The following is a 16,296-nucleotide window of genomic DNA, read 5'->3' as shown; positions in this document are numbered from 1 at the left end:
TTTTTTTTTAAATTTTTGCTCTAAATATTAATTATATTGAAATTAATACTATAACTATTTTCGTTTTCAGTATTTTTACAATGTTTTGAAAATATAATTTTGATATATAGCTACATTAAATAATTATTATCGTCACAGCTTTATTTTTCGTTAATATTATTTATTTTTATCGGTAGGTACGCACATTATGATTACAATATTTTTATAATTTTTTCATTGGTATTTTTATCAAACTAAAACCATATAATGTATATTATGGCTTTTTATTACAGTTTTTTTATTTTTTTGACACCCACTAACATAATTTTATCGTTGTACGCGTACGATACATCAATTATTCGTCTTGTTTATCAGTTAAACGCTCGAAAAACAAATTAATCTTAGTTTTATTAGGTATGTACTTAATTTTATACACCAACGTTGATCTTTTTTTAGGACCTTGACATTTTCATTTACTGTTGACTGTATGAAAAATGTTGACTTTTACATGAATAAAACAATAACATGCCTAATATTGTCGTTTTTATGCGTTTTAAATGCAACAATTATAAAAGCTTTCTGCTTTTAAGTAAGAATGCAAATATTCTATCAAAATCCGTACATATTTCACGTGCGACGTTGTTAAAAAGGTAAATTACTTTCAATTCAAAGCTCGTGTAATTTATCGTAATTTTATATATTCCGCGGTTAAGTTATACACATGATGTCAAGTTTGGTGTGATTTTAGAAAGTTAGGTGAGAGCTTATCGACATTACGCGAAATCAATATCTAAAAATATAAGTTGATCTCGTACTACCTATTACACGTTGGTTACTTAAATTATAATGTATATCACAACTGAAGTTTTTTACTTGTCGATAAAACAATCGCAAATATATGTCACGATATCGTTAACTACGTGACAATATATTATGATATTTTATCGCAATGCACATAATATATTACAATAACATTAATATAATAAATTATTATGTTATAAAACTTCGAGTATATAACAATGCATTATGTCGCCAGCCGCTTGCCATATTGTTATTATTGATTGATGGAAGAGAAGATTTTGAAAGTCGAGCATTATTGACTATTGTGATCAGTAAAATTACGATGTTCTAATTATTCATATTAATATGATAAGTAAATATTTTTATGATAGACAAATTATAATAAGTAGTGCGGTTATATTAACTATCTATGGGGGAGAAAAAGCTGAAAAAAACGAAAGCCGCATAATTTTAATGGTCAATAAAGTTGACGTGCCTTTTTGTTAAGATATTAAAGGGATTAATAAAAATAAAAATCGAGCTGATATGATAAATATTTTAGAAAAAAATACAATATATATTTGTTAAAAATGTATATTTTATAGATATTGAAAAAAAAAGATTAATAACTATGCACTCAAGATAGTAAAGCATCTCGCGTATTACTCATTTATATTTTATCAAAGCCCACACGAAAATTGAAAATTTAGTTGATTATCGAACATTTAAGTATAATATTAGCAAAATATTTAATATTAGGTATATGGTGATTGGCAAGTAATATCAAGAGTCAAATGACATGGATTTTATATTTATGTTGACCTAGCTAAATATTATCGTTTGTCTTTTACTGACATCGTTCAATCATATTTAAAATTGCATATGAACTTCGACTCGCAGACCGAAAAACATTAGTCGTTAAATTCAATTTATTCTGCGATTTATCAGACCGGCTCTCGACGCATGACAGATAACGATGACTCAGTGATTATATTGATCTGTGGGATGTTAATAGGGTGGATATTTTCTGTGGTAGTGCGTTTAAACACATGTTAATTTATGAGATTCAAAAACGTAGGAAGTTATTGAGCCAAAAATATTGTGTAAAAACAGCTTTAAAATTGTTATTTTTACGGAATATAAATCACGTAACTATTAACGAAAATATACGAAAATATAAAATTTATAAATTATAATTTTATGCACATACAAATTTAAGCTGTACAAGTGTGATACAGTATTTTATCATAAAAATTGTAGTGATAACCGGATATAAAGATCTGCTATCAGGTTTTTTTATTGAATTTTTTTGTCTAAAAAAGAGCTTAATTTTTATATTAAGACGTTATTAACGCAATTTAATCTATTAATGCGATCTAGTAAATACAACAATAGTCTTAGCAGACACCGAACGCTATTATTTCGAACGAATTTTAAGGAATTCTTACCCCAAGTTCAGAGCTTTACATACCACCTAAATGTGACAATCTTAATGTGTTATCATTTACCACTGTCGTTTGCAGTCTAAATAATGGATTTACCTGGGCTCTTCGTCGGAATGGTAAAAGTGTTCTACGCTGCTGGTGCCACTGGTACTACTGCCAGCAGGAGACTCAGATCGCGGTGCGTGGTCCGGCGATGAGGTTACCGCGGTCGTGGTGGTTGCGGTTGTGGTAGTGGTATTTTTAATGGATTCAGTGTCGGTAATGTCGACAGAGATGGTGGTGTTTGTGTAAGCAGTGTTAGTCGTGTTGGTATCGCGATCGCCGTTTTTCGTTGTGCTGTTATCCTTATCATCTATTGATGTTAAGCCCTCGGGTATATGGCTCTGAGATACAGATATGTTAGCGGTAGACGAGCACAACGAGTTTGGCAGCGTTGACACGCCAGTGAGACTCATCAGTAGGTTACCGACAGTGGCAATTTTATCCACTTCGTTCAGATCTTTGATGCTCTTACACATGTCCAGTACGTCTTGGGACCGGGACAGACTCTTGAGTCCGTACAGCTTCTCCTTAGACTTACTGAATGTCCGGGTGCCATGTCGGGACCGAGACACCAAAGACGTGTGGCTCTCGCACATTCGGCTGGATGCGTACTGCGACTCGTGCAACAGGGATGACCTCTTCATGTCATTTTCCCGTATGTGCTTGGACACGATCCGCTCAAAAAGCGCTTCTCGAGACTTGGATAGGTACGAAGGCTGCAAACTTCCACCGCTACGTCTAACACCGTTCGATGGCGTAACGCCCGCACACGTGTTGCATCCAGTACGTTTTGTAACCAATAGCTGTTGGTGTTGCTGTTGTTGGTAAGTTGGTTGATGTTGCTGGTGGTGGTGCATAGAATGGCTGCTGCCGGACGATGACTTGCGAAGGTTTGCTAGCCACGGGTGTTTCAAACACTCTTTGGCTGTCAGCCTCTCCTTAGGATCTTTGACCAACAGTTTTTGTATGAAGTCAACCGCCTCATTTGATACATCTTCGAAAAGCTCATCCGGAAAATCGATGTCAGCATTCGATATGTTGCAAAATGTCTCTTGGTCCGTATCGCCGCCGAACGGACTAAATCCCGTCAATAGTGCGTAAGTAGTCACGCCAAGTGACCTACAACAATATAAGCACCAATCGTTCGTAAATAAATGATATTTAAAAAAAAAAAAAATGTCAAATGAAATGATTCCCGAGAATTAAATTTTTCAAGATTCAAAAAATAAATTCCGGATAATGTTCAATACATATTGGAAATTATCTATTGTTTAACAGAATCTCATGAATAATTTTAAATCTCGTTTAGTAATAAAATATAATTTTTGGAAACAGTGATGGACTTTTTGAAAAGTTTTTTGTGGGACAGAGATCAATGGAAAAATCTTACCTAGGTTTTTATACATAAATAAAAATTTTAAGGTTTTTAATATAATAGATACCTATTATTAACCTATTTTATAAAAATAATAATAATAATAAAACTTTTTTTTAGTGTGAAAAAATAAATATAGACCAGATTTTCCAAATAAATTATCGTACATGTTTGTTAATGTGATTGCTCTATCATAACATTGAACGAAAACTTATGTTATTTTCTTACGATAACAGTCTGTTTGAACTATCATGTAAAAGTATTAAAGTTTGTACTTTGTTGTCGATGTTTTGTCACTTAGTAAGCTGATTCCTCTTGTTGTCGAGATTTTCTTCCAACGTGAGGAATCAGCTTACTAAGTGAGATTGGTGATTAATATTTTTTATAAATAATATACAATAGCATATAGCTCTATTATCTATATAAGAAATAATAATAATCATTATGTATTATTATTACATGTATGATTGATGCACTTATTATGAAGTAACTATAATATATATATTTAAGTTTTTTTTTAAATAAATTATATCAAATTAATTTTACTGACTACCCCGAACCCCTCCCTTCTTTAATTAAATTTTGAGTTTTTAACCACATAAATTATAATTAATATATGTTTGATGGTTTCTAGATTTTTTTTCTGATGTTTTTATAGAACTAGGACTTTCAAAAAAAAAAAATATATATATATATATATATAAAGATAATTTATAATAATATAATATTTGATTTTTATTTGCTTTACATAATATTATGATAATAATCTGACCCATATATCACCCCTTTTATACACTTCTGTAAGAATTTCCATTTTTAATGAGTTAATGGAATATTTGTGGGAACGAATGACCTTTAAAATAGTTATATTTGGGAACATGCAAGATCATTAAACCTAATGATGATATCTGAAATAAACTTGTATTGGTAATATAAGTGAATTACTCACCACATGTCTGCGGCCAACGTGATTGGTTCGTAATGAAGTATCTCTGGAGCTAAAAACGTAAATTTTGATTAAATTTATGTTTAAAATATTTTTCTCAAAACACTTTAGGTATTCTATAGTAAACAAATAAATGCATAAATCGCTTTTAGAACGGTGTACTTACCGACGTAGTCGGGTGTGCCAAGGATTTCTCTGATTTCCGTACCCTCTAAAATCACTCGGGATATTTCGAAATCACAAAGCTTGACGTCGCAAGTGGGAAATGCACCCATCAACACCAAATTTTGAGGCTGTGAACATAAAAATTTATAAATTTTAATCATGGGATTGAAATTGTAAGTGTGTCGTCGTCGTCGTCGTCAATATAAAATATTAAGTCATTTTGCGGTCGGTCACGAATTAAATTTATGATGTATACCGCCATTAGCATACTCGGCCTTAACAATACGAACGCCGAACACGAAACGGCATATTAATATAATGTTAATTCGATATTAATAATAATGGACGATATTATAGGTTTCCTGCCGGCTGGGGCTGGACCTTGATCCAGGAATATTTATCGCGATATCGATCTTTATTCTTTATAGAGTCTATATAGAATCTAGATCGTGACGGCGCCCGTTCGTTTGTTCGTGGGTGGCGTAATGTATTTTAAAGCACGTGTACCGCACATACGCACACCGCATTTGGACCTGGAACGTTCCAGGAAACCAGTGTGTCACCAATGTCATGATTTTTAAGGACTGTTTTATTCTTTTATTTTTGGATAAAAATGTAGAAAAAACCTTGGCGCACGTGTATTGCCACTGCACTCACTTTGATGTCCAAATGAGCGATTTTCCGCTGGTGCATGTAAGCCAAGCCTTCGACCACGTGGTGTATGAACTTGACTACGTCAGCTTCAAATGGTACGTTGTCGTCATCGATGACTTTCTGCAGATCACCTCCCGGAGCGCTAAAAAACATAAATCGTACATTTATATCATACTAATAATAAGAGTAACAGTTTTATTGTTTGTAAAACAATTATAATAATATAATATCGTCCGTACTATTCCATGACAATGATCAACTGTTTGGCCGTTTGAAAGACATCATGCAGTTTGGTAATCCGCGGCGATGGTGAACACAGCGATAGCAAAGCTATTTCGTGATGGATGTCGGGACTGCAATCTTCGCCGAATCTTGTGCGGTTTGAAAACTTAGCCGCAAATACTTCACCTGTTTCGATGGAAGTACACCGTCTGACTGATGCAAATTGACCTCTACAATCAAACAAAAAAAATGATATTGAAACAAATAAATAAAAATAATTATATGTAGATAATATCATAATAGTAATTAATATATTTATTATAAATAATTAGACGGATAACGCGTTTCGTTTCAAACTGCCTTGGCGTACAATTAAAAATATAATATTATAATTTATAACATATTGAACATAAAAGTTAAATCATTTTGTTAACATTTAGTTTTATTGATTTTTCGATCCAGTAAATCATAAGTAATTCGTTAGATTTGAACTGAACTCACGCGAGTAGTTTTCTTTCACTCCAAGTCGCATTATTATACTAAACAACGTCCGTGACGCTAATATTAAAAAAACAAATACTCATGCACACACTCTTATGGTCGCAGTGGCGTGGCGTTGAAAAGCATTACAATGATAATAATAAAAACGATTTGAAGAAGATTCGCGACAATTTTTTTTTATGGCTAGTAATGTCTGCGGCGGCCTACGCGTATCTACCGGAGTTACTAACATTCTACGATCGGCCAAGACCAAGGACGACGATATAATGAAAACTTGCGTCTTATATCTAACAATAGGTACATATTTTAAGTGTAAATACGCATCACAAAAGTTTTTAATTATCGCCCAGAACACGGTATAATATTATTGACGAGTATATTATAATATTATAGTGTGCGTTTATTATGCGTATAATATTTTTTTATATTCGTTGGTCGGATAATTTTACTTTTAGAATCGAAAATGCCCGAAATCCAAATGTAAACATACATAGTTTAGGATCGTTATGAATTTGATTCGTGATTGGAGTTTGGAGCCGTGTTGAAAATACTTTAAGAACCGATATTTTAAGAGCACTTGAAATTTAACATTTCAATTTCTTTAGTCTTTTTTATTATTTTTATTTTTTTTAATCGTGTATAAGTATTATATTGCAACTTATTTTTAGTTAAAATTGGTATTGGTTTTTAATATATTTTGGAGAATCGAAACAATTTTTTTCATTTTATTTTAGAAACCAAACAGTAATCAAAATAAATTATAAATATTTGGATACTTATTTTACAAACAGTATATACTTTATATAGCTTATGAAAATGTTGTACTCGTTTATTGATCACATTTTTATCATATTATGAACCAGTTATATAGTAGTATTTGCATATTCGTCATCATGACGCGTGTTTAATAAAATTTCAAGCTACTCTTCGATGACTCATGATAATATTGGACGATAACGTCAGTCTCGAGTACGAACATGCATGATTTTTTCATAAAAAAAAACTTGGATAACTGTATAAGTGCTGTAATATTAATCCAAAAATAAATCATCTGAATATTTTTTGTTACTTTAGAAATCGTATTTTGTCTACGATAAGAATCATCCAGCCTTATACCTTACCACCGATAAACTATTAATTATTATACCCGTACGGTGGTCTTAGCAGATTATCTCTATAAACGTAGGTAAGATCGGACAATGAAGATCGCGTGCGTTCGCGATTTACGATGTGGCGCCGCGCCAAAAACCTGCGTAGGTGTCATGCTCCGAGATAGAAGCACGTGATTTATTGCAAACGCCCAAAAATTTTCTGGGTGGGATCGTCATCGAATTATCATTTTATCACTCTGACTCAGTAACTTCAGCATAGAATTATAACTCATAATGGTTAAATTCTTGATTTCGACCGAAAAGAATAATCACGTATTGGTCAAAAATGTTATGATTATGAAAATGTTTATACCTTTTCACGATTAACAGCGACCACACTCTATAAGAACGAAAGAAATATTATGTACAACAAATGTGGTAAGGGCGTAATAATATTATATTTACTGATTAAAACTGTACAATTAATTTTATGAGTGTCGTGTCTATAATGAGGTTATATTACGACGTATTCCGTATTGAAACATTGTGGTGTAGTCATAGGGTATCAGGGTATTGAATCGTCTTTTCTATTTTTTTTTTTTTAAACAGCACATCGCCAGATATTTTGTACTAAGTTCCAGCATGAGCGAACAGTTGTAAGTGATCACGTTAGCGTATGGCGAACACGGACCGCCTTCAGTCACACAGCAACTATGCATTTCGAAAGTATTTATTTTTATCATTACGTTCATCTTGTAGGTACCTTGTTTTTTTTATATATAATACTCATAAACTAGAGGATATTTTGTGCATTTTGTAAAGGGCAACGAATAAAACGTCCATCATGAAATAAAAATTGCAAATTTTTTCACGACTTAGTCCAAATTACACTGAAGCAGTATAATTAGTAAAATGACTGGACGCGGATCCATGCTGAAAATAATTTAGAAATTTTGAGCTGCAGATTACATAACGTAATTTTTGTAGGATTATGCATAGGTGTACGGATGGTAATCACTAATCGCTTTAAATATACATACAATATTATGACTGTCATACTAAACGCCAATCGCATTAAATCAAAATTTATTTTACACCTATTAATACGTATACTATATTATACGTAGAGTGCTTGTGATTACACGACATCGGATTAGAACAGCTTATTTAATTGATAATTACCACAGACCTTCGAAATGTTAATATTATACGTATCTTGATCTAAATACTGTATGGAAACGATCTTGGAACAATATTATGTATTCTTATTACAGTGTTTGTGTAAATACAATGTTTTTATTTTACTCGATACACTTTAGTTTTACGTATACTTATGGTTTTCATACAATTATTATTGTACTCGTATATTTAATAAAAAAGTGTAAAACGTATAATAGTAATGTTTCGCTAAGGTAATTTCGAAATTATATCTGGAAATTGCATTTGTTCATTTGGAGTTCATTTTTTTGATTATCACGTCATGTCTTTATTCATATTATATAGTAACACAAGTCACAAATAATATTATGCAGTAAACTTGGTTACATACGTTTATATTAAAATTTTAAATTGACCAGCTTCGGAGTAGAATCTCTATTGACAGTAATTCTAAACGTACCTACCAATTACTACATAATACAAAAGAGTGGATTGATAGTTGTTAAGTGCAATACTAGTTTTCTATAATTGTAATCGTTTTATTAAAATTTAATATCTAAATGACAGTATTAACATAAATTTATGTGGCGTTGTTTAAAATATGTTCAATGTTATAATTTACCGGTGGTGCAGCAATATTACAGTGGGAGGACCTAATTGGTGTCAAGTATAATGTTATGACGCAAAATGTGATATGCAACCGGTTAATAAGAGGTTTTCGTATTCAGTTGTCGAATTAATGAGTTTAATAGACAAATAACGTAAAAAAAAAAATGTTGAAATGTCAAAAATTATACCGAACATATTAATTTATTGTAGTACAGCATATTGTGTACGATTTGATATTCCGTTTAATGATATTTTAATCTTAGCCTTTTAGTATGAACTATCAATATAATATTATAATACGCTCTATTCGTCTTTTTTTTTCTCATAATAATTTCTTAAAAATTAAATCGTAAAACAGTAATATACTATAAAGACGCAGAATAACGCGACGTATAAGGTTGTGACTACTTCCACCGGATCTCGGTCACTCGTTTAGCAACATTTGGTGCGATTCAACGCTCGTATTTCATTTTAGATTTGACGTAAATCCATTTACGGTGTCGTCGAAAATACTATAAATTCGGACGTTGTGTATAATGTATATAATACCTATATATACAGACACGCACAATATTGTATTAATCGATCAATGGGCGTGAACGTACGTTTAATTTTCGCAAGTCAACATTGTTGTCTTATTCAGCTGGTTTCTCAGCGAAATTTCAAGATACGTGACCACAACAGACAAGACAACAGCGATAGAAGCGATCATAAATCGTCACATATTAAAGTATTTTATTAAATAGACAAACCTGTATACCTGCAGTATTTTAACAAGTTAATGAGTTTAGTAAGTCTAAATTCATAATATTGTAAAATAGGTCGCAAAATTGTAGGTAAGAGAACAATTTATAATTTTTATCTAATTATGTAATAAATAAATTCGTTTCAAACATAATTGAATAGATTAACAACATACATCAATGTGTAGGTAGTATTAAGTCGTGTCGATCCAATCGAGATCAAATTTGGAGCGGGCGTTCGGAGGACATTTGCTTTTGCTACATAACAAATCTAAATTATGGTTCAGACTATTGCACATTAAACTGCATCAAATGCACCATTTGCTGAGGTAAATTTTTTTCTAACTTGAAACCATCGCGGTTATAAACCGATCGTCGATCGTCTACCGGGTTCGGCGCTCGAGATGTTTCTGTCATAGAGTGTATCTCGCTTATTGATATGTTATATTCGCAGACAATCGCGTGGTGACTTATGGTTAAGGTGATTCTTTTACCGTCATCATGGTATACTCTATACAGTCTATATCATTACCACTAAAATTGCAATACTACCATACACACAATATTGTATTGTAGTGCTGCTATAGCAACGTGCGTGGTATTATATATATATCAAAATGAAAACAGTTTTGGTGTGCTGACGAACCGGTCGGCCGTTCACAGCTCCTTTTTTATAACATAAAATAATATTGTATATTTATAAATCGGTGGACATCATATATAATGATGCGTTTGTCGGTGGCGGCGACCCATATTTGTCGGTATTAAGTTCGGTGCGGCGGGGACGACCCGATGAGAGAAATCGCCAAGTCGTAGTCGTCCCATTATAATGACCAGGCGTATACACCATGCAGCACGCCGATGAGGACTCTCTCGTTCACTGTCCGTTTTTCTCTTCTTTTGAAGTCTACCGCCAGATTTTCTTTCTCACGTCTCGTTATAATATACGCATTGTACCATGGTTATGGTAAATAAAAAATAAAATAAAAAATAAATGAGAATTTTTGTTTGAGATTCTCACTCTGCACTGTGATAACATACCTGCACGCGTCGGCGAATTGTAAACTATTATAAAATTCGTTGTTTGTTTATTCGCCTCTGTACGATATTATAGAGTGAATGTGTGAATATTCATCACTTATCACCATTGGTAACCACTAACCATAGTAAATATATTAAATGAAAAAAAAAAGTAACTAAAAAGATTTTACTAGTTAAGAAACAAAACTTATAATCTGCCTATAAAATAATATACTAAAAATCTTTTAGCCAATATTTTGTCGAATATCGAAGTCTAAATCTTTTTAATTAAATATCTAATACTTCACAGAAAGAAATTATAATTATTAAAAACATTTTTATCAATAAAATAATTTTTGCATGTTGTTAGTTTAATAAATTGATACTTAGTTTCATATTTTGTAATTAACTATGGCCATGAAAGAAATTATATTCTAAGTTTGTCTGTATAATTATTTTCATTATAACTTGTTTTCGTCTAATTGTTTCTAACTTTAAATTGTTTATTGCTGTTAAATAATTTTTTCATATTTCACACATAACCTTCTAAGTTAACACAATTTATAGCTTAAAGGAGTAGATATTATTGTATTTGTATATTATATTATGTATACCTATATTATATAAACAAATAATTTTAAAAAGTCTCTATTTTAATGATTGTGAGTTAAATAAAAAAAATGAAAATTTGTTTGTTGTAACCGATTTTCATTGTATATACTACATACCTTTTAAAAATATTATATAATATTATGTATGAGGTCTGTATCGATAATGGCCCTACATTTTTAGACTTGGAAAAATTTCATTAAATGTATAACTTATTTCGTTCCAGAACATAAAAAACTCAACCTAGCTTGGTATCAGTTTGTTTTTCGAGATCAGTCCGATATTAATTTATATATTTTTCAATTTTTTTTAAGACTTAGGTTTTTCTTACACTTTATAAAAAATAACGATGTGATATTTTTTAAAACAAAGAATTTTAATCAAATAAAAATTAGATAACCATAAAATTAAAAGTAATCTTATGATCATTATTTTTTAATTAAATAATACAGACAGTTGTGCCTCATATAGTATTACCCATGAAAAGTCATAATAATTCTCTACAATGTAAGTATTTAGAGTAAATATATAGTATAGTTAGAAAAAATAATATGAAAATAGTTTAACATAAACAATAATAACACATGAAATTTATGCATTATACATCACTTTTACTTATGGTAGTATTAATTGGTGACATGTTTTGATGAAAAAGTTCTACTTGGTGCCGTAATGAAGTTAAAGTTTATAAACAACTCTGACTAGAACTGATCATCTCTGACTCATATATTATGTTCTTTGATAATATAATATCGTACAGACCATCAATATTTGTATCACGAGTTTACGCGTACATATAATTTTATGTTATTATAATTTTTACGGCTGTCACCTAGCGTCCATTATTTATTTCGTATACGCGGAAACCTGACTGCCGAGGACAAGGCACAGCTGGGAAATAAATGCAGAACGTCTTCAAATAACATATGAATATACTATACTATCGTAAGGGAATAATATAATTTTTTGATTCTAATACGATTAAAATATGTATTATAATATTATGCAATCCGATCCATCACGGTCGTCACGTTTATGTACAAACTGCACTGCTATAATGATCGCACTCCATTTTTTATTGAGAAACAAGTCGACTGCTGCAATTATTTATCATCATAATATCGCGCACGCATTCGCTTCCTGTGAAACTGATTCGCGTAAATCATTATATACTGTTATTATTATTATTAAATATCTATTTGAATATTCTCTTTCAAGAATGTAAATCGTATTCGTTTAACGAGGAGTTTTTACCAAATAATATGAGTCCACATTATTTTGATTTTTTTATACGTAATAAAAATATGTGTAGTGTACAGTTAAAGATTAAACTAATTTATAATGACGTGTATCTCTTAAGTTACCGTATACATCCGTGACACATAAATAAAAAAATGGAAAGATAAATCGTTTTTGCTAAGTTACGAAATTAATTTCTAATCGTTATTAATAGAATTGTTCTCTCATCAGTCGCTGAATAAAAATAATATCGTTTCATCAAAAAAAAAAAAAAAAAAAATTAAATAAATAAATAATGATAATGATATTATCATAATATCTAGTTTTTGCAGATGATTTAATAAATGCGATTCATCGCGGCTGTAATTAAACTTTAAGTCAATACCGACCATGGTGCGATAAAATGCCACGTGACATTCTTAAAATTCACGCATGCACTTGATAATATAATAGTAAGTTTCCTCATACTGCTTGTAATGAATACCGAGTAGTAAAATCTATAGTGTAGTATGGATGCATTATTTATGGACTTGAGCGTTGGCTATTTGTAATCGGCTAATGGTTTTGTTTTATCGGATTTTTAATCGATCCAACACACGATAAAATTGTACATATAATAACTACGTTTCTGCACAATTTGTTTTCCTAGCGTCCTTGTTATTTTTTCCACGTTTTGCCGCGCGGGATATGCGTTTAATAATTAGGTATTATACTATATACTGTGCGAGCGAAAACGCGTAACGTGATAATATTATAATATATTGTAATCGAGCCGTTTCGGTCTTGAACGCCGGGCGCCAACTTAAGGCCGAGGAGTTTCTTTATGATTATAACGACGATTAAACACCGATATGGTGAGGCAAAGTGTACGATTTCTACGTACATAATATAAAACAATGTCACCCTATAATAGATCATATTGTACTATTTGTACTGTATCATATATCATAATGTATCAATGTACATTATATACGTATTTTAGACGGATATCTCTATTGTCGAAAATGTACGTTAAAGCTCATAATTAAAGGAAATGCAAAGATTTAACCCTGAGAGCCAGGGTTTACTTTAGAATTCAAAGGTCTCTATAGAGTCCGTTTATTATTATATATTTGTATAATATGCTTACCATAGATTATATAATTATATAATATTACAATTTCTACGATTAATATACATATTGCATAGGTATAAAAAATTATTAATTATATTATGCATAGTTATACTTTTTAAATATGCGCCATACGCGGACGACATCATAGCTTGCCATGAAAATGTTATGTATTTCTTATTATTATTGATTATGTTCAGTTAATTATTAACGTATTGTGTATGTGTAACCTGCTTTTGCGTAATACATAATAATCGTATAAAAATTGTACCCCTTAGGTATAGATCGTATACTGCAAATAAAGTAAAAAATGTAAATAGAAGGTACTGCAGAGTGTACATAACACTATTTTTGATTTTAATAATGTAAAAAAAGGTCAGAACTAAAAATATTATTAAGTAAGTATATACTATTTGTATAATAATTGAAAATGTAAACTTTGAAACTTTATGCACTTTAGTTGTATAATTATTAATTTTTCCATGTATAATATAAAAACAATTTTGTAATTCTATAGCTTTATTCATTTTTTTTAAATATTTTACAAATTTACTATAGAGCATAATATATAAAATCAGCACTAATGACCTGTATTCAAATCAATCAAAAATAATAGAAAATTATGAATGAAAACCGAATTTAACAAATGGAACAGATGCATTTGTATTTCGTATAAACGTATTGATTTGTATTTTAACTGTGTTATATCATAGTATTTTTTAAACATGGTTCAATTAAATTTAAACGAAATTCTTGGTAAATAAAGGAAAAGAAAAAGAAAAAAACAAATCGCTACTGAGAAATCGTATACCACTGCAAGTAAGAATAATCCGTTCATTAAACTCGAATTGTTTTCAGTATTAAATGTAAACTTAAGTATCAACCTTAATGAGAATTCAAATCGAATCTTGTTTCAAAAAAATCGAATCAACTTTTAACTATTTTCTTTTTTATCAACTCGAGATTTGAGATACTAACTATACGTAGTTGGTATTAGTAATATGGTTTAGTATTATTATTACTATTATTATTATATGTATTGATGTTATTACGAGCGACCGGCAGATTACGACTGGATGGCTGGCTGGCTGGCACGACCGTCGGTGTTCGATTGGCCCGTGCGCGAGTTCCGAGGACGGCCGGCGGGTTGGCGCGATTCGCACGCGCATAAAACATCTCTCGCCAGCCAGCTCCAAGCGTAGTGAGGACGGAGGGGTGTCCGGTCACGCGCCGTTTATAATGTGTGTGTATATATATAAATAATATTGAATATATGAAATAGCCATTATTTACGTGTACCTATACTTATATATATATATATTATATTGTATATACACGCACGAAGAGGAAGACGTGCTCGCAATACACTTCGCTGTATCGGAATCCGATTTACGCGCGCAACATAACCTCCCCCCCACAAAACCTTTTCTCGGTGGTACCATCTTCCCGCATAAGCCTAACTGATCATATACGATTTGACTCTACTGCTATACGAGACACAATAACAATAGTGCCCACTGTACATATGACATTATTCTATGTGTGTATGTGTATAAATAAGATCGGCGTAGATGATGATAGCGGCTTCGACCTGATGCTGGTGCCGCGCCACCGCACTGTCGCAGTAGGTATATAGATAAGTATAAGTACTTACGCGCGTAGTATAATATATTTTTTTCCCCGACCGCAGACCGGTCCGCCGCAAAGACCTTTATGATGCCTTACCGGTTTCGTGTTTTATAATAATTGTGCCGACGCAGTGGCAGGTTGCTGCCGCAGCAGTACACCGCCGCGTTGTGCATATTACTGGGACTTTTAATACCTACACACACATATAAACGTATATATTGTATTGAGAAAAATTGCGTGAAAACTCTACTTCAAAAATTGTACAAAGTTCACGAATTCTCGATGTTTTTCAATAATTATTGTGTCCTAAACCAACCACCGACACTACGTTAATATACATATCGTTTTGCAAGTATACGCTTACGACTATATATTATACCATATTGTAGTGAAATATATACGCGCATATACGTACACTGATCAATATTATTATAATCCGAACGCTCTGTCACGAATACTGAACGGAGTGAAAGAACTTCAACTCGAAGCCGTCTACATCCTGAATACGATTTTTACAATTAACAATTCCAATGCGCAGTAAGTACTCGGAACACGTTGATTTACATACCTGTCTTATATAACTTCTAACAGACATGTTTTCGCCTAGGGTGACAAAATGACGAAAGGGGGAATGGAAATGTTTACTTGTCGGTTTTACATTAACGATGAAATTACAACGATTAAACACGATAATACATTATAATATATAGATACATTGTTGAAAGGAAGAGCTAAATAAAATATATATAACATATTAGATTATAATAGATATAATAATTTTGCGCTAATTAGAAAATAGTATAGTGATTAATAAAATTTAAACGATGACGTAATAATAGAAAAGAACTATAGATAATATACTAATATTGTTAATATTAACTTAGAAAACAATTAACAAATATATTATATCAATGATCAGTTTAATGATAAAATAACGTTTGTGATGCATGTTAAAGAATAATGTAAAATGTGTATTTG

General features: G+C 31.3%; 1 protein-coding gene across 1 annotated transcript in view; it reads right to left on the bottom strand.

Annotated features, from left to right (window-relative positions):
- The window catches only part of LOC112598388 (ribosomal protein S6 kinase alpha-5-like), a 38,388-nt gene that overhangs the window by 1,966 nt on the left and 20,126 nt on the right, over positions 1-16,296 (bottom strand). The window contains exons 2-6 of the mRNA XM_025344822.1: positions 5,626-5,838; positions 5,390-5,528; positions 4,734-4,860; positions 4,571-4,619; positions 2,301-3,365 (exon numbers count right to left, since the gene is read on the bottom strand). Coding sequence (XP_025200607.1) covers positions 2,301-3,365; positions 4,571-4,619; positions 4,734-4,860; positions 5,390-5,528; positions 5,626-5,838 — 1,593 coding nt within the window. The remainder of the gene's footprint in view (positions 1-2,300; positions 3,366-4,570; positions 4,620-4,733; positions 4,861-5,389; positions 5,529-5,625; positions 5,839-16,296) is intronic.

This window comes from Melanaphis sacchari, unplaced genomic scaffold, assembly GCF_002803265.2.
Source record: "Melanaphis sacchari strain LSU unplaced genomic scaffold, SCAv2.0 Contig487_pilon_pilon, whole genome shotgun sequence".
In the NCBI taxonomy this organism is placed as follows: domain Eukaryota; kingdom Metazoa; phylum Arthropoda; class Insecta; order Hemiptera; family Aphididae; genus Melanaphis; species Melanaphis sacchari.
Note: the sequence above shows the minus strand (reverse complement) of the source record. Positions and strands in the feature narration are given on the sequence as shown.